Source organism: Syzygium oleosum, unplaced genomic scaffold (genome assembly GCF_021117445.2).
Source record: "Syzygium oleosum isolate NSW1041296 unplaced genomic scaffold, Sole_v2.1 Sole_v2.04, whole genome shotgun sequence".
Classification (NCBI taxonomy): Eukaryota; Viridiplantae; Streptophyta; class Magnoliopsida; order Myrtales; family Myrtaceae; genus Syzygium; species Syzygium oleosum.
This window is the reverse complement of record NW_026607488.1, coordinates 12,874,333-12,900,492: the sequence shown is the minus strand read 5'-3', so window position 1 is coordinate 12,900,492 and position 26,160 is coordinate 12,874,333. Positions and strand designations below refer to the sequence as shown.

The following is a 26,160-nucleotide window of genomic DNA, read 5'->3' as shown; positions in this document are numbered from 1 at the left end:
ACAGAGATGCAGAGTAGTCTCAAATCTTCTACGCCCATGAAGATTTTTATTTATTCAGGATATGATTGATGAGTGACATGCAAACACAAAGAAGAAAATTGTAACAACTTTCACTTAGAATGTAAAGATTTTGAGTACGTAGTTCATAACTAAAACTATTGGGCAAGAGCACGGAATGATTAATACGAGTTTTGAGTTTGGTAAAAATGAAACAAGTAAACGACAACCTAAGTTCAACAAAAAAGTTAACACAAGAGGTGCTTGGAATGTAAACCATACATACATACATAGAGAGAGACACGCGCACACACTCATTTTGATCTGCACGACAGAATTCGCTTGGAAAGTTGCCTCAGCTGAACTCGAGGTGCTTCATTACGCTGGACCGCATCATCAAAGGACTCAGAGTCATTGCCAACCCTCTCATTCTGACTGACGCATGAAGGCGCGATAACCATCTTCTTCTTAGAGCTCTTCTTGTTGAGGTACCGATGAAGAAACACAGGAGTCGAAGTGAAGCACTTGACCTGGAAATACCTGATCAGGAACGGGACACTCGATCCAATGGCGCACACAGTGATTGCCAACCACTCGACGTCGGTCGATATGACGCTGTACAGCCCTGTAATGTAGGCCACCATGGTCCCTGCCAGGGCGAGGTAGAGTAGCTTCTTGCTGTACACGATGGCCCTCTTCAAGAACGTCTCGTCACTGAGGATGGCTGAGATCAAGATAAATATGATCGTCAGGGAAGTAGAGACGGCGAGGACGTCGGTTAGGATGAAGACCATGAACGCAGGTTGATTGATGAGGACAGCGTCGCCAGGTGAGTGGGGGGGAGGGCCAGGTAATTGCGTAGGAGGCAGGGGGTCAGAAGAGTCGGGGAAGTTGCATGAGGGGGATGACGGCAGTGAATTAGTGCCAGAGTCACCAGGCGTGAAACCTCCAGGCAATGTGAAGGCAGCGGCAAAAGTGATGGTGGTGAGGAGTGTGGCCACAACGGTTAGGGCGTTGGCGTGGCCCTTGAGATCGGCTTCGGGGTTGTCAAGGGGGGTGAGGGGGCTTTCAGAGTGGTTCAAGATGTGAGGCTTTTGGCAACGGACGGCCGGGAGGTACTTCAGGTATCGGTAGAGGTATGCCTGCAGATGAACAATTATTGTCAGCAGTTAATAGAAGTAGGCTATGGAGATGAACCCTTCTATTTCAACTAAGGCAAGGCTAGTGTGATTTCCCTCCAAAAACTGAAAACATAATCAATAACCAAGATAGGTGAGAGGAAGCAATAGTTTAGTTTACCCGGATTGCGCGCACGTTTATAAAATTCTATTGAGTTTACCACGTTTATAGTAGTGGTAGATTAATTCTGTAAATCATATTTAATATTTCTAACATTTGAAAAAGATTAATATACATAACTTATTGCATCAACTTTATTAGATTAATGTCAAATTACTTAGAAGTACCAGTAGGCACTAAAACATGTGAACTAAAAGAAAAACAACAATGTGTAACATGTTAAAAATATATACACAACAAAATATAATTTCGTCTCAAACTCTATGTTATAAAGTAAGGTAAAGTAAAGACGAATTTCCGTCTCAAACTTTTACAAAAAAAAAATGAATAAATGTTATGTGTGTTACCAAATTGATAACAACTATGTATTATAAAAAACAAACGAAATGGTAAGTTAAAAGGTTATTAACACCTCATCTCTCATAAACCTTTATATTACCTAAATTAGAAATAGATCTTCATCATTCCGCAATAATGTAAATTCATTTTCTCAAATAATTAAATCGCACTTCCTCTCTATACTATTTTACCTTCTTTTATCACACAGATTGGTATACCTCGTTTGTTAGTTTTATTATACCAGATCAATCTCACACATGTAAGAAACTACGAGATAATGCCCATTGAACCTGCTGAGTTTTCTGACCTAAAAGAAACCTGCCGAGTTTGTGGCTCAAATTCTTGCTGCATCGGAGTTTGCATTGGAGCTCAGAGAGTCGAGATAGTTCCGAGACAAGTTTGGAGGTGTTCAAAGTGTGAGAAAAGACAGGAACGGGCACACAGGCCAAAGGCGCGGGCTGCCAATCTGATGAAGCTCAGTAGCCGAAGCTTCTAGGCATGGATGGGGCGGCCAGCAGAACATGAACACGGTTTTGTGAGGCTTTCTCTAAGGATTTTCTAGTTAAATTGAATGAGAAAAAAATATGAGAGCTCGTGAGGATATGTGTATTAGTATTTGGAAACACATGAGAGATTGACTAACTATATAATTTTCCAATTGATAGGTCAGTGCAGCTGGCTCTCCCATGAAGTAAATACCAACTTCCAGACCGAGCTACATAAATTTATAATGCTCTTTATCATTCCTCATTAATTTCTCTAATAATTTTTTTGTCTTGCGTAAGATTTTAATTACAAGGTCCGTTAGCTTCCACCTTTCTTCACGAAAGCACCCAACAAAAAAGCCCATTGTCTTTGACTCTTGACATTTTTTCGGAAACTATGATTTGGTGCACACAGTCGTATAATATGATGAGTAAATAATTACCTTCTTCTTGGTGAATTGCCACTGAGACTCACAAATATCCAGAGCCGTGAGCCCATCGGCATTCTTGGCCCTCAGATCCACCGAAGGAATCATCAACAGCCTCTTCACCATCTTGTAGTTTTGGTCCTTAGCCGCAACGTGCAGTGGCGTGTCCCCGCGACCGTCAGCTTCGTTCACCAGCTCCACCAGCTCAGGCACTTTCAACACCTCCTTAGAGCGACACTGTCGGCACTTCAACGCGAGGTGAACCACATTATTGCCCTCGTTGTCAGAGATCTCGACCGTGTCAGGACAGTGCTTGAGGATCTCCCTCAGAACACAGAGGTGGCCCGAGGAGGCGGCTTCAAGCAGCGGGGTCCGGCCATGGACGAGGTCCTTGGCGTAAGCCGAAGAAGGGTCGATTTGGAGGAGGCGAGTGGCTATTTCTTTCTGCTTGGCTTTCGCCGCGAAGTGAAGGGCTGTTCTTCCTTTGTTGTCGGGCTCGTTGATGACTTTTGATTCCCGGAGATTTATGAGAGCATCCACGCATCCTAGGACATGAAGAACTCGTTGGAAGAGTAGATTCGAAGAAATGGGGGATGTGGCTGCGGATATCATGGTTTCTTGATATGGGGTTAGTTTTGCTTGCTTTAACACAGCATCTAGATGGTAACTTCTCCTAACTGACATGTACTTGATTCATTGAAGTATGCCAAGTATCTATCGGCAATTTTGCCGTCAAAGTTGCCTTTCTCTTCTTGAGTTTTTATAAGACGTACAATTTACGTCGAAATTTTCTTTTTACACAACACACCTGGGTAGTTATAGATTAAAAGTTTGACTTACCAGTATCAATAGTGATAGATGCAAGTTGTGAAACCAAGAAATGTGTAATTTTTGTTTCAGCCAAGAAAGTTTCCTCCAACCATATTTATGATTGCTGGGATGTAGATTAAACTTGGACTAATTGATTAGGTTTTCTTGGAATGTAAATTTTCTGACCTAAGTTAATATATGGGCAAACGCTAGTAGGTAGAACTATAACTAGGAGTTGAGTTGGAGCAAGTTGTGACCAAACGAGGTTGGATAAAGATACAATCGCAAATTGTATTATCTTGCCTAATATTAGAAAAATTGCCCCTGCTCATGTGTGAACACATGATAGGAAACTCTCGTTGCCCTATAAATAGAAATACCTTAATGTATGGTTGAATTGAAGCTTGACTATGAGATTCTATAAAAAATCTTATAAAAATGGAGATGATAAATTACAAAAGTACTCGTCTTTTTTTTTTTTTGGTTATGGGTTTCATACATAGTATAGTAGGTCAATAAAGCTGGCAAAAGAAAAAGAAAACAAAAAAAAATCATTTTGAAAATTCCTCATTTTATTCTGTACGTGTACAAATGAACTACCTCAGTTCCTTTTAACATTATATACCTTCCAAAAGCTCTTTGACCTTGTCACATTCTTATTTCACGTGCTTCGTAGTAGGTAAAAACTTAAACTTCAAGTTATTTGTGATTTGGAGTCGGATGAAAGTAGATTTGCCAACGTAGAGTACTATAGCTATATTTTGCACTTTTGTATCGTATCCTTAACGGAAAAATTATCCGAAAAGTCTTAAACCTATTGCACTTTTGCCAATTTAGTTCTAAACTTTTCATTTGTACCAATTGAGTCCTAAACATTTTCGCGTTTTGCCAATTGAGTCCATCCAGCTTATTTTGGTTGGAAATCGCTAACATGGATGCCATTCGTCCTACATGGCACGGCCGACACTAACGTGGATAATTTTTTATAATATTTTTGAATAATTTTTCAATTTTTTTATTTTTCTTTTCTTCTCTTTTCCTTCTTTACTTTTTTTTTTCCCTTTTTACCATTCGCTCTTCTTTTGTTTTTTTTTTTCCCTTTTTCCCCTTTTCCCTCCGCTGGCCTCAAGCGAGTGGCGCCCTCCCTAGCCTAGCGAGGCCCGCCCTCGGGCGAGGGTGACCCTCGCCCGATCTGGCAAAGAGTAGCCCTCACTTGAGGCCGGCGAATGGAAGAGGGAAAAAAGAAAAAAGAAAAGAAGAGAAAAGGAAAAAAAAAAGTAAAGAAAGAAGAGAGAATAAAGGAAAAAAAAGGATAAATAAAAAGAATTCAAAAAATTATTAAAATATTATTAAAAATTATCCACGTCAGCACCAGCCGTGCCACGTAGGATGCTTAGCGTCCACGTAAGCTATTTCCGGTTAAAATTGACTAGATGGACTCATTGACAAAACGTGAAAATGTTTAGAACTTAATTGGCACAATTAAAAGGTGTGAGACTGAATTGGCAAATGCGCAATAAATTTAGGATTTTTTGGACAATTTTCCCTATGCTTACCCATTGTGCAAAAGATAACTATATGAACGATGTTAAGAATGGAAGACATGTAGAATTTTTTTTTTATATTTATGGTGTGTTTATTTCACTGAAAGAGCTTTTAGCGAACTAATTTTCCAGACTTTCACTTATTCGGTTTGTTTAAAATGGTTAGTCATTTGTAAAACATTTACGATAAAAGAAAACAAGTATAATTAAAATTAAGAAAGTGAATTTGCGGTTCCAAATAGAGGAAATTATTTTCCCAAGTATAACAATCTCTTACCCCAAATGCTCTGTAGTATCTTCAAATTCTATCTCAATATAGAGTTTTATGTGCTTTTTAGCATATCATTACGAAATTTTCCGCAAAACAAGCACACCCGTAAATATTTGCATTCCATAAGTGAATTGTGATTTCCATGGAAATATTTTAGAAATCTATTTCCACAGTGCTTTCCATATATCTCCTTTTATTTTCAAGCGTGCAACCAGCTAACACGTATGAGAACTAGAAAGGAAAGAAAAAAGTTTGGTTTATCTTTTCAAATTTATCAAGAAATGTTGTGTTTAATAAAACTCCAATTATTCTTTTTCACAGTCGATGTGTATAAAAGAAAAGCATTTTAAAGCTACAGTAATGAATCATCAAACTAAGAATAAAGATAAAGAGCGATGAACGAATAGAAATATCATGTGAAAACAATAGAAATTGCAATTGAAATATTATAAATATGATTGTCTTACCCTTTATATATTCGGCTGTTCCCGGGTCATGTAAATTATACATTTAATAAACAATAATAGAGACGTTTCAACTAAATTCAATAGAGAAACTTTAAAAAAAATCATGACATCATTCATTTTTGTTAACGACGTATGACGAGGGAGAAAGAACGACCAAAATGAAATAATCTCAGTCGTTAGATAATTTTAATTAAAAAATCTGCATAATTAATATGTACTTACATTAATGCTTGCAAGTTGCAAAAATCAGTTTTAGTTCTATATATGTAGATTTAAGGCTAAAATGAGAGATCAGAAATTAATGAAAAATGATCAAAACAGTAAGATATAAGCTATTTGTCTTTTAATTTACCTACCGAAACAACTTTTATTAAACTTCTTGTTATCGTCAATGAACACAGAGAAAGGTTTATGTCCTAGAGAAATACTACACCTACTAACAAAGAGTATTAAGTCTATAAGATATCTAAGTCTTAATAAAAATTTAATCTGCCATTGGCCCATGTCTCATTTGCGTGCTTGATATGTATGTTTAAAATTAATCTCTCAAAAAATGAAGGACCCTGAGATTGGTCATTCAAGCATGTATAAATTTGCATACCAATGCTTCCAGCAAGAACAGCAGCATGCAAGGGGTTTTGGCCGTCCGGACCACTCAGAGCCCCATGCAGAACACCTCCTTCGCGTTGCATGCTCCTCCCCAAGAACTCCACCATCTTCTTCACCACTCTATCAAACCCTAACTCAGCCGCCATGTACAGAACGCTCTCGCCGGCCTCATTCACGCTGCCCACCATCTCTCTATCTTCTTCCCACAGTAACATACCCACCTCCTTATTCCCGTTCCTCAGCGCCTCATGCAACGCCGTGTTTCCAGCCCTGTTCTTCATCCTCAGTAAGCTGTTTCTGATCCCGGCTGTGCCTCCGTCCTCCATCTCTTTCATCTGCCGAGTGCACGGAGTGTCAGTGGTGGCCGTTGTATTGTGCTGCTTGGCCTCGGAGAGGATGACCTTCACGACATCAAAGTGGCATGTCCGCGCCGCGATGTGAAGCGGCGTGTTGCGGTGGGAGTTGGGCTTGTGCATAAGCTGCGGGCACTTCTGGAGGACCTGCTGGATGAAGTACTCATGGCCCGACTCCGCCGCAAGGTGGACAAGATTGTTGCCCTTGTGGGTCTCTAGCATGAGGCCGTCTAGTAGGGTTTCTTCTTCTCTATTGCCTCCATGTGTCTGGACGATTAAGTCTTTGAGGCCTGTGAAGTCGCCTTCTCTGGCTGCTTTGTACATACTTGAGTTTATGTACTTTTTTGGGGGTTTTATGTGCTCCTCCATCTTCGACACTTCTTCTTGAACAGGCCTCATTTTAAGTGTGTATAGCAAAGAAATGATGAAGTTATTGGGTGGCGATTAAGAGATGAAGTTTTAAGTCGAGATGCAATAAGATTTATAAGGTTCCTTGTGTGGTTGTTGGGCCACTTTCTAGGAAAGCACCGGTGTATAAGCCTGCACTCTGATTGGGTGATGATGATTTTCATCATATTTTGAAATCCCTTTTAGAAGACCGAAAGATTGCCTCAATAGATTTCGCTTGTTAATAATATATATATATATATAGTTCATAGAAAATTATGTAGGGCGTGTACAAATGAACTACCTCAGTTCCTTTTAACATTATATGCACCTAGGTAGGGGTGTGCAAAAAACTCAGGACCGCCCAGGACCGCCTGGGACCGGACCGGAACCGGTGGTTCCCAAGGGGACCGGTCCGGTTCCCGGTTCCAATTTTTTGGAACCGGTGGGTATCGGTCCGGTTCCCGGTTCCCGGTGTGGAACCGCCCACCCAGACCGGACCGGTAATATAATAATAATATATTTTATTTTTTTAAATTTTAATTAAAAAAATCTGGCCAAAAAAAAATTTAAAAAAAAAAAACGTAACTAGACACTCATAACTCTCTGCTCTCTTATCTCTGGACACTCATTTGATGGGTACCCACTTGATTTATGGATGATGTGGTTAATAGAACCGATCATAGTATAGGAATTTTATGGAAAGTTATGTTCTTTTCTTTTTGTTCCGTTGATCCGATGTTGGTCCACATGTTTTTTTTTTATTTGTCCAGGAAAACTTGGTGGGAACGGTTCCATGGATCTGCCCAGGAACCGGACCAGACCGGCGGTCCGGTTCCCGGGCGGCTCCATGGAACCGACGGGCGGTCCTCGGTCCCAAAATTGAGGACCAACACTGTGCGGGTTGGTCCTAGGGTTAGGGGGTGGACCGGCCCAACCCGGACCATGCTCACCCCTACACCTAGGCAAGCAAAAAGCAGCCAGCTATAAACTAAGGAAAGCAAGAAATGATCTAGCCAGCCCACGACAAGTCGCCAAGGTTATGGATTTATGCCTTCTCCGTATCTTCGGACCGAAGATGAAACAGAACCTGATGTCCTATTTGTTTCGTGAAAAATAAATGATTTGAAAATTATTTTCCTAAAAATGATCGTTTATATCGCTTACAAAAATGAATGAACAAAATCGTCTAAGAAAATATTTAGACATAAATTGTTGCCTATGATGAAAACATTTTTCAACTAATATTTTCATGCAATATGATCAATCAATTTTAGGAAGATATTTTCTAAATCATTCATTTTTTACAAAATAAACACACTCTTAGGGCCCGTTTGGTAACGTGCGAAATAGTGAAAATTTCTGTTCTTTTATTCCCAGAAATAGTTTGGGAACAGAAATGCGTTTGGTAAAATTTTTGTTCCTGGGCACATTTTTGCAAATATTTGTGCCGAGAAACAGTTTTGGAAGAGAAACAAGAAGTAAAAAAAACTTGCTTCTTGTTTCTCGGCACAATTTTGAGAATCAGTTTTTTTTCTTCTTTTTCTTTTTTTTCTTTTCTTCTTTTTGTGTTGTTCTTCCCTGGGTTGAGCCGGCGGCCGGCCCAAGGCCGGCGAGGCGTCACGGCCCTCGCCGGCCGCGCGGAGGCGAGGGTCGCCCTCGCCGGCGAGGGCGACGGGTGGACCCGCCGCCCTGGGTGAGGCCGCCTCGCCCAGATCGGGCAAGGCCGAGCCTCGCCGTCGGTCGCGACGGCGAGGTCGGCCTCGCCGTGAGTCGCGACGGCGAGGCTCGGCCTCGCCCAAATCTGGCGAGGCCAAGCCTCGGCGTCGCGACCCACGGCGGCCGACCTCGCCGTGGGTCGCGACGGCGAGGCTCGGCCTCACCGAGATCTGGGCGAGGTCGAGCCTCGCCGTCGCGACCCACGGCGAGGTCGGCTCGCCGTGGGTCGCGACGCCGAGGCTCGGCCTCGCCGGATCTGGGCGAGGCTCGGCCTCGCCGTCTCGGGCGAGGCGGCCTCGCCCGGCGGCGAGGGCGACCCTCTCCTCCGGCGGCGGCCGGCGAGGGCCGTGACGCCCTCGCCGGCCCTGGGCTGTGGCCGGTCGCCGGCGACCGGCCATGGCCAAAGAAGAAAATAGGTAGAAAGAAAAAAAAAATTAAACAATTCAAAATATTATTAAAATATTATTTGGGAACAGAAATTTTGTGTAGTTACCAAACGCATTTCTGTTCTTTTCTACTCTAGGAATAGAAATTTTGGACAGTTTATCAAACGCCTTCAAATACTCAGAAATTGTTTCCGAGTACAGAATAAAAAAAAATCATTTCTGTTCAGAAATAGTTCCCGGGCACAGAATGGTATTCATGCGCACCCTTAGCATTGTTCTTAAGTGTTTGATAGGTCAAAGGAGAGCTTTTACTTTCCTTTCGAAGTTGTACCGTGTTTGCGAAGCATTTTTATTTTCGTGACGGATCACTAAACTATTAATTGTGTAAAAAAAAGGTTTAGAACTAAATTGACGTAAAAAAATGGTTTAGGACCGAATTAGCATAATTGTAATAGATTTGCGACTTTTTTGATAATTTCCTCCCGTTTCCAGCTACGATGGGCAAAAAATACCACCTGTAATTTAATTTTTCTGTACCTTAATATGGCCCGTCACATCGTGGCCCCGAACACTTCTTAGGGCCTGTTTGGCAACTTGTCAAATAAGTAAAAATTTCTGTACTTTTGTTCCCAGAATCAGTTTGGGAGCAGAAATCTGTTTGTTAAATTTTTTGTGCCTGGGCACAATTTTGCAAAACATTGGTCCTAGAATCAGTTTTGAAACAGAATCAAGAAGAAAAAAAAAGTAGCTTCTTAATTCTGGAACAATTTTTCCATTTCTGATTCTTCTTCATTTTCTTCTTTTTTTTGGTTTGTTGTTGTTCTTCGACCCACCGCCCACCACCCATTGGCCACTAGCCGCTGGCCATTGGCCACAAGCAAGGGCCGGCGAGGGCGGCTCGCGGCCGCGACGGCGAGGCCTCGCCCAGTCAAGGCGAGGCCGGCGGCGAGGGCTACGACGCCCTCGCCGGCCTTGGCCTGAGGCTGGTCGCCAGCGCCGGCGACCGGCCTTGGCCAAGGAAGAGAAGGGAAAGAAAGAAAAAAAATAAAAAAAAGAAAGAAATATTAAAAAATTCAAAATATTATTAAATATTATTAATAAAATGAAATTTTGTGTAGTTACCAAACGCATTTCTGTTCTTTTTCTATTCTAAGAATAAAAATTTTGGGCAGTTACCAAACGCCTTCAAATGCTTAGAAATTATTTTCGGGCACAGAATAAAAAAGAATCATTTTTTACCAGAATCTGTTTCCGGGCACAGAATGGTTGCTATACGCAACCTTAGTTGCTAAGATTCTCCATCCGTAAACAAATGCAATGAAGGCAATCCACCTTCTCTATTCCCTCACGCCTTCCCATCTATTTCCATCATAAATTGCGGTGGTTGAACAATCGTTTTAAGTTAATCCAATCCACTCAAATTTCGTGCAGATCCGGTCAACCAAAACACTTGTCGTTTTTTATTATTTTCCCAAGCGAAACAAGTCACTTTTCTTTTTCCCCGGAAAGTACAAGAAGTTGACACCTCTCACGCCAAAACAAAAACTTGATTCTATAAAAAAAAAAAAACCTTAAATTTAGGTCAAATCTCAATTTTGTTCTGGATCTTTTATTTCCATCTAAAAAGAAAATCACAAGCTTTTGCTACTCTTCTGGATCTATCCTCCATCCAAAAATTGCTACCGATTTCTTCGCAATTATCAAAAAGAATATCTTATATTCTAAATTCGAAATCACTTTAATTGTCGAATATTTCATAAATATCTCATATCTCCCTACCCTAGCATCGCGGCCCTCGCCCAGTGGCAACCAGGACTTCGCGGCCCTCGCCCAGTGGCCGGTGAGGGCTAGGAAGCCCTCGCTTAGTAGCCGACAGAGGGTTGCCGGCCCTGCAAGCCTTAACAATAAAAAAATAATAAAAATTTCTCAATTTTTCCACATCAACATCGACCGTGTCACGTAAGATAGTCGATGTCCACGTCATTAATTTGTAACCAAAATTGGCCGGATTGACTATATTAGCAAATTATTAAACTGTTTAATACTAAATTGGCTAAATTGAAAGATTTGAGACTGAATTGGTATAAGTGTAATAGGTTTAGGGTTTTTTTTTGGTAATTTTCCCTTGATAGGAGAAAATATGATCCCAAATTGTCTTATCTTGCGTCATATTATAAAAATCACCCCTGCTCAAGTGTGAAAACATGATGATAGGAAAATCTCGTTCCCCTATAAATATAAATACCTTATGTATGGTTGAAATTGAAGCTTGACTGTGAGATTCTATCGAAAATCTTATTAAAAATGTAGATGATAAATTACAAAAGTACTCGTCTTTTTATTTATTTATTTTGTTATGGGTTTCATACATAGTATAGTAGGTCAATCAAGCTGGCAAAATTATCCAAAAAATCTTAAACATATTGTACTTTTGCCGATTCAGTTCTAAACTTTTTAATAATACCAATTGAGTCATGTCGTGACCTCCCCGAACCGTCGGATAAGGGGTTTGAGGCTAATGGACTGCTAAGTTTAAACCTAGGACTTAACTTGGGCTCTCTCAAGCCCATACCAATTCGCGACTTAAGGTTCAAGTTATTAACATGCATAGAAATTTTATCTAAGAGTTGCTACTAATCAGTTTATGGTGGATCGATTAGAAACCCAAGTAAAGCGATAGAAGAATTGGCGTACTCCTACAAACCAGAGATTCAATCAGTTCAAGGACTTTATTACACTAGTAACTAGTGCCCTTTCGGTACCTAATTTTGTTCAATCACCAATTAAAATGTTGCAAGCAGCAAACTTACTGATTGTGAATCCTAGGTTAATAATCCTAACCAAGTTGAGGAAATGACAATTAATATATCGGAAGTGCGCAAACAACAACCTAGCCGAGGTTGAATGAAACACACAATTCAAAACATTCGAATCAAACATCGTGTAGTCAAGTATGGCACTAATCACACAAAAAGGGCAAGAAAAGACAATTTTGTAACCCAATTTCCATTTTTTAATTTTTCGAAATTTTTAATTTTTTTTATATTTTTAATAAAGAAATATTATTTTAACATTAAAATATTTTTAAAAATTAGAATAATAAAATGATATTATAATATTATATAATAAATGGACCCGGGTTGGGACTGATCGGGCCTGCCGACCCGGATCTGTAGCTGGTTCGGCAACCCTAAAACAAAGCTAATAAAAAAAAAACAAAAATCGGCCCAATTGAACAAACCCTAATCTAATGTCAAATTAAATCGACCGAGCATGATACTCAACCTAAACGCCACTTCCCCGGGTCGGCCAGAACCCGCAAACCGGGCCCAACTCGGCACCAACTTGACCGACTCAACTCGACTTGCACTCCCCCACTCCTCTTTTGCAACGGAGGAACCCAAGACGCCACCTCGTCTCGGCCCAGCCACGCCTACACCCTAGGATTGCCTTGGCCAGCTCAGGTTAAGGGCTTGACCTCCACCTGGGTCGCCATTCCCCGGCTAGCCCCATCTCCAGCGGCCGAGAGTACCTTCGTCAGCCAAACGCTAAACGAAACAACGATGGTGGAGGGATGTGACGAATGTCCAAACGACCGACACCGGGGGACGCTAAACATCACCGGGACACCTCGACTTGGACGAGACGATGCCCGAACGACTCAACGCTGGCCAAAACAAAGAGGGCAAAACTGGATCCTACTTCGGCATTTCATCAATCAGGTGGCGTGCACCGCTTGGAATAATTAAACAGGGCCGATTAGGGCTCGAATCGATGCCGATAACCAACACAGGCAAGCTAGCAGCGTGTCGTCTTGACAAGGGAAGGCTCGCCGACGCTCGAAAGTGAGTAAAAGAGAGCGTCGGCGAGTCTCAGCCCCTGTTGGCTGAGAGACAGGAAAAACAGGGCAACAAAGGGGCTCGGCTATCGGTCTCTACCCGGTTTGGCAACGATGGTTAGCAAGCCCGCCTAAGGCGACTCGAGCTATGGCGGGTCACCCTGGTGTCGTTGAGACGAGATCCTTGAGATGAAAGGGGGTCGAGCTAAAAAAAAATGGTACTCACCAGAAAAGCTATGCCAGAAGAAGAAACAGCGAACGCCGGCTGGAGGTTGTCGGGGATGGCTAGGCGTCGCCCGAACGAGGTCTACTCACTCTCTTTGTGCCTCATTCCATCGTCTCTCTCTGTTTTCTCATGCTCACTATCAGTTCTCTCCCTTTCACCTTCACCACCATCCCCCCTCAAAAAAACGACCAACCTCCTTTCTCTTTCTCCCTCCCCTCTTTCAAGGTCATTGGTCACCTCACGCCTGCTCTGCACTCACCTTAATTGCCTGCTCCAGCTGTTTTTTGCTTCGCTGTGGTGCAGCCTGCATTCCTCGGCTATTCAGCGTCCACGGCGGATAGAGGGAAAAGGGAGAGAGGAAAAGTCAGCCAGGCCGGAGAAAGAGAAAGGGACCGTGCTTGGCCAGGCCTAACTAGGAAAAGAAAGAAAGAAATGATGATACCTAATTTTAAGCTGACGCGTTTTAAAAGGGTAAAAATATGAGATTACGATTTTTAATCGCGATAGAGTTCGTTTCTCAAACAAAAAGAGTTATTTAACACTTTCTCTAGCATTAGCGTTTCATTTCCAAGCTTTCTCCGTACTATTTTCAAAATGTCAAAGTGTTGACTTTCGAGTTGGCTTTTTGGTCAAATTTTAATCGAAAAAATCAACCTGAAGTCAAAATTTAGTTTTTTGAATGAAAAACTCCAAAATATTTTTAGTTTCACTTTTGCATCATCAATTTTCCAAAAATTTCAAAGTTTGACCCATTAATTATCATTTTAGTACTTAGTTACTAAAGTGTTGACTTTTGGTTAACACTTTGACCAAAAAATTTTGAAAATTTGAAAACCCCTAAATCACCTTATTTTTACTTCAATTTGTCTTTAGCATCATTAATTTTGCAAAAATCGGTTTAGAACCTATTTTTCGCTAATTTGTGGATTTTGGTTCAAATCGGCCAAAAATGAAATTATTTCATTTCTAGTCATTTTTTAGAATAACTTTCTTCACAATAGTTGATATAGATGTCATTTCACATCCAGTTTCACAATTCCAAGTCAAGACTAAAAATCTCCAATTTGAGCCATAATTAGGGATTCCGGTCGGTTATTTGTGATTTGTCCAATTAAACCATGAATGAGTCTATTTTCTTCTTTGAAACTCAAATCTAGCATCAATTTTGGAAAATCCACATGAATTCAAGTCAATTTGATCAATTTGGCTAACCAATGACTTGTAAAACCAAGCTAGATTGATCTAATTGACGCAATTCAATTTGACCCATTCTAATCTATGGGTTAATTTGATTAATTGAGCTTCAATTTCACGATTTGGCTTCAATTTCCTTTGGGGGTTTTAATTTGAGCTATTATGTAGAAGTCAGTTTGAGCACATTGAAGCGTTTTAAACCTACTCAATTGAATCAATTGATTGTTTTTCAAATCAATTAGGTTTAATTGAAACCAATTTTACCGATTGGGAACAAAAATTACACAAATTGCATTAATTGAATGAAAATCCTCAATTGGTGTGAAGCAAATCAATTAGGATGAAATTGACATTACCCATAATATAATTCAAGCAAATTCATTCAATTGAAATGTCGGAATTAAGTTCGATTGAATTTAATCATTTGAGTTCGTGTTGTTTAATTCCAATTTGATCCGTTCCTTTGGTAATTGAATAGAAATCTTTGCAATTAAGTCTCCAAAAGAGCAAATTGGATTAAATTGCACACAAGCCTTGTAATTGGACCGACCGAACTGACCCAAACCAGTTTGAACCCGCTTGACCGGCCTAAACTAGCAAGAAAGGATTTTAGTCAGAATGGCTGGAAAACGACCGAGCCAGAGCACGTCCGACCACCATGAGCTAAGGCCGGCCAAGCCCTCTCTCTTGTGCCAAAAAATTATCAAAATACCCTTGTATCCAACTAATAGGAGAAGACCTTAACCATTAAGGAAACAAGGAGATCCATCATATCAATACAAAGGCCAAAATTCAAACTTAAGGGGGTATATAAGCTTTTTCCCTCCAAATTTTAGGGGGAGCCATTTTAAAAATCTTAGAATTCTCTCTCTAGGATAAACTCTCTCTCACTCTCTCTCCCTCTCTCTCTCTCTCGGCCGGTCTTCTCTCCCACCTGAATCGGTCACTTGCCAACCGGTTCCCAGCGAACCACCACCACCTCAACCTCGACCAGACCTCCCCCTAGCCGGTCGCAACTCCAGCTGGTGCCATCCAAGGTAGGAGTTCCTCAATCGGAGCCTATTTCCTTCTCGATTTCCTTACTGGCGCCCAAGCTGTCTTGTTGGCCGGCTGTTCCAGCCGCTGTTCCGTCGATCTTTCGTGACCTCTCAAGCTCCACGTCCGATCTCCTCAGCTCCTCCAACAAGGCTGTGGTGTCTGGCCTGAGTTAAAACAACCATCGGAACCTCTCTATTTCACTTAATTTCGGTCATCGTTTACTTATTATTATTTCTAAGACCTTGACTCATTTTCTCACATTGAGATCTTCGTATTGTGATATAGACACCAGAGAGCTATACTCGGGGCCCTATCGAAGCTTAGTGATGGCTCTTACGAGCTCAATAAATTCAATACACAAGGTAAGCACTCTTGAACCAAGTTTGTGACTAAAGGATTATGCAATGTGGCTGAATATATGTAGGAAATGAATCAAGGCCTATTATGAGTATATGCTTGCTGTCTGATTGTGTAAAACGCTATATGTTGATTGATCCATGTTTACACCAAAAAGTGAAAAAAAATCATGGAAATAGGCATCGGGAGCTTTGGCGTCAGTAACTTACCGATAGTTCGCAACTTACCGATAGTGGGTGAGTAGAGGATTGACATCAGTAACTTACCGATAGTTAGGTGTCAATAACAAAACTGCTTATGGATAAGGGTGGTTATTTGAACGTGGAGAGTGCCTAGAAAATAGAAAGATAATAACCACCGTTAGGAAGTTACTTTTTATTTAAAATTTAAAAGTTGTAAACGCTTGTACGGGATTATAAATATCCCAAGTTTGTATTTTGAAAAGACCCCCCCAACAACAGAACTCATGTTCTTTATCAGTTTATCTTTCTTTTATCTTTACATTTCCTGCACTCGTACCTTTACATTTGGCCAAGGCCATTATTTTCCTGCAATTTACAAGCTTCAATTCTTTAGGAGTAGTTCTAATGCTCAGATTCACGTCGCCGAGTCGTCCTCCGATATGAATCTTCATCCTTGGTGCTTCGCCGTCGAGTCAAATCCCGGCGTAGTACCGCCGCTCTTTCAAGCTTCGTCCTCGAGTCAAATTCCTTCGAAGTTTGTTTCGATAGTACTTCCTAAACTTTTCCGTCGAGTCAAACTCTGGTTTGGTTTAGGTTTGTACAATTCCACGTTGATTTTTATAATCGCTTGGATATTTCCTGTTCAATCACCACAGATGCCGTCCTTCAATTAAAAGCGAAGATCCATTTTTCGGTGTTTGTTTCCTTACGGATTAAATTACGGAGAAACAAATTGGCACGCCCGATGGGACAAATGTGGCTGATTCGAGGAAATATGAAGGTACGTACTCAACTTGATCCTGACCATCCTGGTGGTGTTCTGGGTTATCATCTGCATAATTGGTGGGACAAGTAACAAGAAGGAGGTGTCAACATCCCGAAGTAATTACCAATGAGCAGAGAAAACAGTTGGAGACGAAAATTCGATCGTAATGGCTTCTATAAGGAGGATATAGAATTGGCCCAACCAACAAATGAGACTCCACAAATTGCAGCAGCAGATGATGTTGAGTCAAGTTCTACACCTTCTATGTTCGTGAATTCAAAACCGATGCGAAAGGATCAGGGGGCAGGATGGTCAACGACTTGTATGCTCTTCAAATGACAAAATATGAGGATTCGGCTTTTGTCAAGTAGCAGAAAAGTTACCAATGCCAGGTGGCAGATTCAGCTTCAATCATGTAGTAGAAGAGTTACGGGGCACCTAAAGGCCATTAGTTAAAAGAATCAAATGATTAGTAAATCATTCAATTCTTTTAAGGGGGCATCTGTTTTACACCAAAAAGTGAAAAAAAAATCATGAAAATAGGCATCGAGAGCTTTGGCGTCAGTAACTTACCAATAGTTCGCAACTTACCGATAGTGGGTGAGCAAAGGATTGGCATCAGCAACTTACCGATAGTTAGGTGTCAATAACAAAACTGCTTATGGATAAGGGTGGTTATTTGAACGTGGAGAGTGCCTAGAAAATAGGAAGATAATAACCACCGTTAGGAAGTTACTTTTTATTTAAAATTTAAAAGTTGTAAATGCTTGTACGGGATTATAAATATCCCAAGTTTGTATTTTGAAAAGACCCCCCCAACAACAGAACTCACGTTCTTTATCAGTTTATCTTTCTTTTATCTTTACATTTCTTGCACTCGTACCTTTACATTTGGCCAAGGCCATTATTTTCCTGCAATTTACAAGCTTTAATTCTTTAGGAGTAGTTCTAATGCTCAGATTCACGTCGCCGAGTCGTCCTCCGATATGAATCTTCATCCTTGGTGCTTTGCCGTCGAGTCAAATCCCGGCGTAGTACCGCCGCTCTTTCAAGCTTCGTCCTCGAGTCAAATTCCGTCGAAGTTTGTTTCGATAGTACTTCCTAAACTTTTCCGTCGAGTCAAACTTTGGTTTGGTTTAGGTTTGTACAATTCCACGTTGATTTTTATGATCGCTTGGATATTTCCTGTCAAATCACCACAGAACCCATCCTTCAATTAAAAGCCGAAGATCCATTTTCGGTGTTTGTTTCCTTACGGATTAAATTACGGAGAAACAATCCATGTATGGAATCGTTCAATGAGTGTTAGGAACATTGATTTCATATTCTGTGATTTTCGTGCACTGATGAGTCAGTAACATTTCACTGCTGATTTGAGCCTCTAAATGTTCAAATCTAAAAAAACATTCAACTAGAGATTCATAGAGAACGTTATAAACTTCGATTTGGTATATTATGTCTCATGAATGGATGTCATTTACCATGTCAAATCGCTGTTAGAATTTCATATCAGAATCTGGAATATCAGTTTTCTATTCTGTCCGTATGCTTTCCTGATCCACCTTACTCGATTCGATGATTTTTCTGATTTTATGTTCTTCGTTTGTGAAAGCTTCCTTCATGAATGTTTGTAAAGGACACCTAGATATTTCTAACATAAAAATTTTAGAAAATTTCATGTTAATTTAGTTAGTACGATTAATGCTCAAAGTCACTTTTTCTGTTATGTGAAAACTGATTTCTAATCGACCTTTGCTTGTTCTTCGATTTTTATGAATTTTTATGTTCAAAAACTTGAAAAGTGTTCTTCACAAAAGTTTTCACTGAGATTTTAAGCTTCCAATGATATCAATTTTATTGAGATTGAAGCTCGTATGAAAGTTCAAAGGTTTGATCAATGTGTTGATTGGATTTTGTGTTCAGATCCAGAAATTCATTCCTCCGAACATCAAAACGTGTTTTCACAATTTCGATAGATTTGATGTCCCTTTTTGCAAAAATTCAAACTTAAAAGTTATTCATTGGGGTCTTGATTTGAAAACTGAAAAGTTTGAGAACCTAATCACAACATTTGTGGGGTCAATTTCATAAAAGTTTTGGATAATGTCAGTCTGGCCTTGAAAAACTTTTGCAATTGAGTCCCTGGTGAAAATCATTTTATTGGGGAAAATCAGGGGCTTTTAGTAAAAATCAAAACATGAAAGTTGTTTATCACATGGTATCCTAACTTCCTGAAAAATTTCACATAGTTTAGATAACGTTTGTTACTTTTCCCGTTTTTTTTTCAAATTTCGGGCCAAACTGGGTCAAGTATGATATATCCGGGTCAAATTTCAATTTTCGGATAAATCAGTTCGGAATCAGGCGAAGTGGTCTTCATGAACTTTGTTTCTCATTTCTTAAGCTTTCTAATGATGTCTGGTTCATTTCATTTGGACATCGTTTACTGGGTTAATCACATTTAAACAGAATCTGCACGAATTTGACAAATTTCAATTGAATAAGTGATCCTCATAAGGCTCACTTCCCATTGTTTGCTTGATTGAGAAATAAGGCCATTTGACTTAAATACATGTTTAATCATTGCTTATGCATGTGTTTGTGGTGGACACTTAGAACCAACCTTAGGGGTTAAGTGATATAGGTCATCGTTTTGTGAATGAAAATTGTGGATTATTATCATTAATTAATCAAAATTAAGTGATTTAGTGGCTGTGTGACCGAAATGCATGAAAGGCAAAGGCCAATCCCGAGGCCCCTTTTTGGATTGATGATTTAGATGCCCTTATTATGCATTGGTTGATTGTTTGCTTATTCTATGTGGAATGTATGGTTCGAATGCAAAACCAATACCTGTGAGGCGGTCCATGAAGGAGATGGCCAAAAGCTTTGAAGATGATGGCAAAAGACTGATGTCCAATCCGATCTCATTTTGGACCCAATTCGTGTCACCCGACCATGTCTCGGGTTTTTATTTGTGTTGTAATAAATACCATACGAGTTGCGGGTTTTCTTTTCTTGCATTTAGATAAACTCGCCTTTCGATTATATTGGGTGTTTACTTTATGCAATGCCTTTCAATACAATTGTTTGTTAATTTCTTTTCTAGACTAAGATATGATTAGTTTACAATCATAAATGGAAAACACAAAAACAAGATGCATGGTCATTTAATGGATTAGGACTTTTGACATGAAAATGATAAAAACAAATGCATGATGACTTAGATAACAACCAAATTAAGTTTAGCGGTACCGAAAGGGCGTTAGTGGAAACATTAACATAACCTAATCCCCGAACCTAGACATCTCTAGTTTTATAGAAATCGAAACAAAATTCGTGCGTTTTGATTGGGTATTCTAGCCTACCCCCGACAAAGGATAGTGGCAACTCCTAATTGATAAAAACATAAAATTGATCCCGTGTCACGCGAGGTATGGATTGACGGAGAGTCCACATTCGTGATTAATGGACCTTATGGATGAACAAAAGAATGACGCTTTTTGAGCTATCTTTTGGGATGTGCCATTCAGACTGTTTCATGAACAATTACCTCTGAATCCACGCCCTGAGGCGGCCCTCGAGGGGTAGGTTGCGAAAGAAAGAAGAAAAAAATGGGGACGGGTCGACCCAGTCCCGTTTTGCATTTTTTTTAATAAAAAAGAAGGAAAATATGTTCTAATAAATCCTATTATTGCAAATACACCTAATGTCTATATATTATACAATTTAATGAAAATATTTTTATTTAGGGGTTAAATATTAATCACTAATTTTCTATGTAATAATTTTCTAAACAGGTAATCTAAATTTAGGTGTCAACAGCTGCCCCTTTTTGAAGGTGAGCTCGCAGAGATTGCATTTACAAACAAAATGGGGATAAGCATAGCACAAGTGTAATAACTTTCGTATGGCGCTCACTTGAAGGCCCTAACTTTTTTTTTCGCTCACTTAAGTGCCATATTAGGGTAAAATCGATCATTTGAGTGCATTTCCGACAAATGATCCTACGTGGGTTTTATTAGTTGTGTGTGCAACAATACGGTGCTTAAAATATTAAAGCATGCACAACAGTTCATAACAAATACCACTTCAAAAGTTCGAGAAATAAACATTAATTCCCAAACTCCAAACCTTCAAAACCATGGGTCAATAATCACTCCTCCCCTTTTAACTTTCAACTACAAGAACATTTAACATTCACGTTAGGGACGCAATTGAATGAGATTATATGGCCTACATCCACTTAAGAAAAATCAAGTCTCCGGCGGAGTCGCTAAGCTATCGTGACCTCCCCAAACCGCCAGTTAAGGGGTTTGAGGCTAATGGACTGCTAAGTCTAAATCTAGGACTTAACTTAAGCTCTCCTAAGTCCATACCAATTTGCGACTTAAGGTTCAAATTATTAACATACAAATCAATATTATCTAAGAGTCGCCGCTAATTAGTTTACGGTGACTCGATGAGAAATCCAAGTAAGGCAACTGGAGAATCGCCCTACTCCTAAGAACTAGAGATTCAATAAGTTCGGGGACTTAATTACACTAGTTATCTTACAAGTGCTCTTTCGGTACTTAACCTTATTCAATCACCAATTAAAACAGTGCAGGCAGCAAACTTATTGATTGTGAATCGTAGAGTTCTAATTCTAATCAGGTTAAGGAAACAACAATCAATACATTAGAATTGCACAAACAACAACCTAGCATGCCTCTAATCGTCCACATGCGAGGTTGAATTAAACAAGCAATTCAAAACGTGCAAATCAAACAATGTACAATTAGGCATGACACTAATAACACAAAAAGGGCAAGAAAAGACAATTTCGTAACCCAATTTCCATATTTTAATTTTTCGAAATTTTTCATTTTTTAATATTTTTAATAAAAAAGTAAATTTTAATATTAAAATATTATATAATAAACGGACCCAAGCCTGCCAGCCTAGATTCGTAGCTGAACTGGGCTCAGTGAATGAGCCTAGTCTAGCGACCCTAAAATAAAGCCAATAAGAAAAAAACAAAACCCAGCGCAATTGAACAAACGCTAATCTAATGTCAAATTAAACTGGCCCACCATGACGCTCAGCGTAGACCTTGCTTGCTTGGGTTGGCCTGAACACACGAACCGAGCCCAACCCGGCACCGGCCTGGTTAACCCAACTCGCACTCCCTCTCCTCTTCCGCGACGGAGGCACCCGAGATGCCACCTCGTCTCGGCCCTGCCACACCCGCGTCGGCATCCCCTCGGCCAACCCAGATTAAGGGCTCGGCCTCTGCCTGGGTCGCCGTTCCCTGGCTAGCCCCATCGCCGGAGGCTGAGAGTACCTTCCTCGGCTAAACACCAAACGAAACGACGATGGCGGAGGGACGTAACGAATGTCCAAATGATCGATGCCTGGGGACGCTAAACATCATTGGGACACCTCGACTTGGACGAGACGGTGCTTGGATGACTCAACGCCAGTCAAAACAAAGAGGACAAAACTGGATCCAACTTCGGCATTTCATCAAACAGGTGGCATGCACTGCTTGGAACAACAAAACAAGACCAATTAGGGCTCGAATTGACGCCAATAACCAATATAGGCAAGCTAACAACGTGTCGTGGCGGCAAGGGAAGGCTCGCCGATGCTTGAAAGTGAGTGCAAGAGAGCATCGGTGAGTCTCCGCCTCAGTTGGCCGAGACAAAGGAAAAACAGGGCAAGAAAGGGGCTCGGTCGTGGGTCCCTACCCGGCTCCGCGATGGGAGTTGCCAAGTTGGCCCGAGGCGACTCGAGCTGTGGCTGGCCACCCTGGTGTCGTCAAGACAAGATCCTCGGGATGGAAGGGGTCGAGCTAAAACCAAAACGGTACTCACCAGAAAAAGCTACGCCAGAAGAGGAAACCACGAACGTTGGCCGGAGGTCATCGAGGATGGCTGGGCGTCGCCTGAACGAGGTCTACTCACTCTCTTTATGCCTCATTCCGTCGGCTCTCTCTTTTTTCTCTCGCTCACCACCGGTTCTCTCCATTTCACCTTCAACACCATCATCTCTCCAAAAAAAACAACTGACCTCTTTTCTCTCTCTCCCTCCCCTCTTTTTGTGCCGCTGGTCACCTTATGCCTGCTATGCTCCAATCTCAATCGCCTACTCTAGCCGTTTTTTGCTTGGCGATGGTGCAGCTTTCGTTCCTCGACTGTGTAGCATCCACGGCAGAGAGAGGGAAAAGGTAGAGAGGAAAAGTCAGCCAAACCGGGGAAAGAGAAAGAGGCCGGGCCACGCTAGGCCCAACCGGGAAAAGAAAGAAAGAAATAAGAAAAAAAAAGGGGCCGGGTTGACCCGTTTTGCCTTTTTTTAAATAAAAAAAAAGGAAAATATGTTTTAATAAATCCTATTAATGCAAATGCACCTAATGTCTATATGTTATGCAAATTAATGAAAATATTTTTTTAAGGGGTTAAATATTAATTCATAATTTTCTATGCAATAATTATTAAATTTAGTAATTAAATTTTTAACTCCTAAAACAAAAATATTTCTATTTAATTGCATGCATGTAGACATTAGGTCCATTTTGCATTATTAGAATATATATATTTTTAAAAAAAATTGCAAAAAAATCTGATCTGGCCAAGTCAGAGTCGAGTTAACCTGGCCCTCTCATTTCCTCCCCAAGGCTTGGCCCCTTTCCCCTCCTCTTTTCTATTTAACCCCTCACGCGAGTGGGCTCGGCCCAACCTCTCCCTCCTTCCCCTGTGGCTTGGCCTTTCCTTCTTTCTCCCCCCTGTCGCGTTGGACACCATTCAGTCGAGGAACGGCTGAATGGCATTCCACTAAGCAAATTCATGAGGCCAAGAGGGAAAGCAGAGCAAAGCAGACGTTGTAAGGCCTAGATGGAGGGAGCAACTGGCCAACGACCGGTATATAAGCCGGAGAGAGAAGAGAGAAAGAGGTTGATCAGTTTATGTGAGAAGAGAGAGTGAAAATAGGGAGTGTAATAGAGAGTTAAAAGCTTGTAGGGTTTCAAGAGGAAGCCAGCCAGCTTTGTCATCGCCAGCATAGCCGACCGGTGAACCCTAGACGTGCCTCAAATGGTAAGTCTTTCTTGGCCCTCTGTTTGCCCCTATTTTCCTATGCAGGTTGGCTAAGACTCGCAATCGGCTATTTCGTGTGAATTTCAGCCCCTACCGACCTTGCTCTCGATTCAGACGTCACTGTCGGAGGCGAGTTGTGGCCGTCAGAGCAGGCCTCAACCTCGAGATAGGTCACGAATCCTCTGTTTTGGCCATGAATGCCAGGTGTTTGATAAAAGGCCCAAGAGATGCCAATTTATTTAGTCATCGGCCGAAGAGCAGGTGGTTCGTCGACGATCTGGGTGGCCTAAGAAGGCCCTATGATGGCCTCTAGAAGCGAAAACCAGGTTGAAGCTGGCATGGGTCAATCGGTGAGACACCGGATCTTGTTTGGCTGATGTGCTCGCATGCCAGAGACACGCGAGAACCAGGTCAAACCGTGCCTGCAATCCCGATTGGACAGGTCTGCAAGCCCTCCCTGATCGGTTTAGCCTCCTTTGGATCGGTCTTTTTTGTCCTTTTTCAATCGGACTGGACCCTAGCCGGGTCTGATCTGATGGAGGACCTCAGGTCAGTTGATTTGTGTTGGGTTCGCAGACCTAGGTCGGTTCTGACTCGATCCGGATCCAATGACTCTACCCGGATCCGATTATTATATTATTGTATTTAAAAAATTCAAATTTTTTTATTTTTTTCTAAAATTAAGAAATAGCTCAAATAGCTAGATTTTGAGTAGCTTTTCCTAAAAATATGTGAAAATCTTTCAAAAAATCGTGTCCAAATTGAACAAGCCCTTAGGGCTACACGATAGGATTCTAAATGTCCTAAAAATGAATGCCATGTTGTTATTTGTGCATGTTGTTTTGACTGCACGATTTCAATATGTTAAATGTTGTCTCTTAGTTAGGACTAGAACCCTCTATTGCATGCATATATTGGTTGTCAATTGTTAGTTTATTGATTGTACACCCGTCTGATCATTTCACATGTTATTGGATAGGTCTAAAATCAATTTAATGTTATTAGAACTGAATAGGATAAAGGTACTGAAAGAGCACTAGTTATTTAATTAGTGTAACAAAGTCCCCGAGTTCATTTGAATATCTAGTTCGTAGGGATAAGGCAATTCTTCTGTTGCCTTACTTGAATATCTAATCGAGCCATCCTAAATTGATTAGTGGTGACTCCTAGATAAAATTTGATTTGCAAGTTAATAACTTGGAACTTGAAGTTGAGAGTTGGTAATGGACTTAGGAGAGCCCGAGTTAAGTGCTGGGTTTAGATTTAGCAATCCATTAGCCTTGTTGACCCCATTCGGCACTCGAGGAGGTTGCAATAGCTTGGCGACTCCGCTTGGACATCGGCAAAAAATTTATCCTGTTGAGAAACATTTTTTGTCTGGCAGCAAGGATAACAGGAACATCCCTAATGTGATTGTTAAATGTTCTTGCAATTAGGAGATACAAGGGGTGGAGGATGCTATTACACAAATACAAGAACATCAATATAGATATATGAAAAAAAAACACCCAATAACAGCCAATAACATAAATCATAGAGTGAAACAAACCAAATATAAAATCCCACGCAATCCATCATACCCAAGCCACCACACAAATGCAAGAGTCTCAACATCAATACCTTTAAAAACCAAATAACAACCAACAACATAAGTCATATGGTCAATGAAACCCCACTCAATTCGTAGTACATTTCCCAACATCTACTAAAGGCATTGGAGAAGTCCATTTCTCCTTTCAATTAGGGATTTGATGAAAGCCTCCCTCCATGTGGCACTAATGCTAGCTCGTTCCACTGCTTTGTTGTAAAGATCCTGCTCCAACTCAGGCATGCTAACTATGACTTGAATCGTAGAAGATACAGATAAGGGCTCTACAGGTGGTGATGCAACTTGTGAGGTGACAGAGCCAATCACAGATTGACTTGCCCTAGTTTTGATCAAATCTTGTATTACTTTTTAGGTGCTACTAATGACAAATGATTGACTTTGTCTTCTCCTCTTGGTATTTGGAGTCATATCCAACTTGTGCTTGTCATGAACTAAAGTAGCAATTTTGTAAGATGCAAAGACTCCCTCATCAATATGGTGTTCACTTATGTCCTCTCGACCACCGTTTGCATCACCACCACCAATGTCACCTTCGTCCGACACCATCAAATCTTCGGCATGCTTCCTAGTAGCATATGTATAACCAAATATAATACACAAGTCGGGATACTAAGGAAACTCATTCTTCTTGAATTTTGCCCACTCACTATTATCCTACAGTTTTCACAATGATGACATACATCAACAAGACAATGAAACCTCTTGCCATGTACATGTACAGTGATCTCGTGATCAAAGGTTAAATGATACCTTGACATGACTTTCCCATATACTTGGATC

The 26,160-nt window shown here is 40.7% G+C and overlaps 1 protein-coding gene across 1 annotated transcript; it reads right to left on the bottom strand.

The window, feature by feature from the left end:
• Positions 1-311: 311 nt before the first annotated feature.
• On the bottom strand, positions 312-6,584 carry LOC115679374 (ankyrin repeat-containing protein At5g02620-like). The gene is made up of 3 exons (XM_030602958.2): positions 6,242-6,584; positions 2,564-3,093; positions 312-1,139 (listed from the first exon to the last, which is right to left on the bottom strand). The coding sequence occupies exons 1-3, from the start codon at positions 6,582-6,584 to the stop codon at positions 312-314; spliced, it is 1,701 nt and encodes a 566-aa protein (XP_030458818.2).
• Between the last annotated feature and the right edge of the window lie 19,576 nt (positions 6,585-26,160).

What these genes read in the sequence shown, in the direction of transcription:
- LOC115679374 (XM_030602958.2), bottom strand. Translation starts at nt 6,584, where the DNA reads ATGAAAGAGATGGAGGACGGAGGCACAGCCGGGATCAGAAACAGCTTA. An exon ending in TGTTCTTGCTGGAAGCATTG is followed by an intron (nt 3,094 to 6,241) that starts GTATGCAAATTT and finishes TTCATGTCCTAG; the next exon opens with GATGCGTGGATGCTCTCATA. An exon ending in GGCAATTCACCAAGAAGAAG is followed by an intron (nt 1,140 to 2,563) that starts GTAATTATTTAC and finishes GTTCATCTGCAG; the next exon opens with GCATACCTCTACCGATACCT.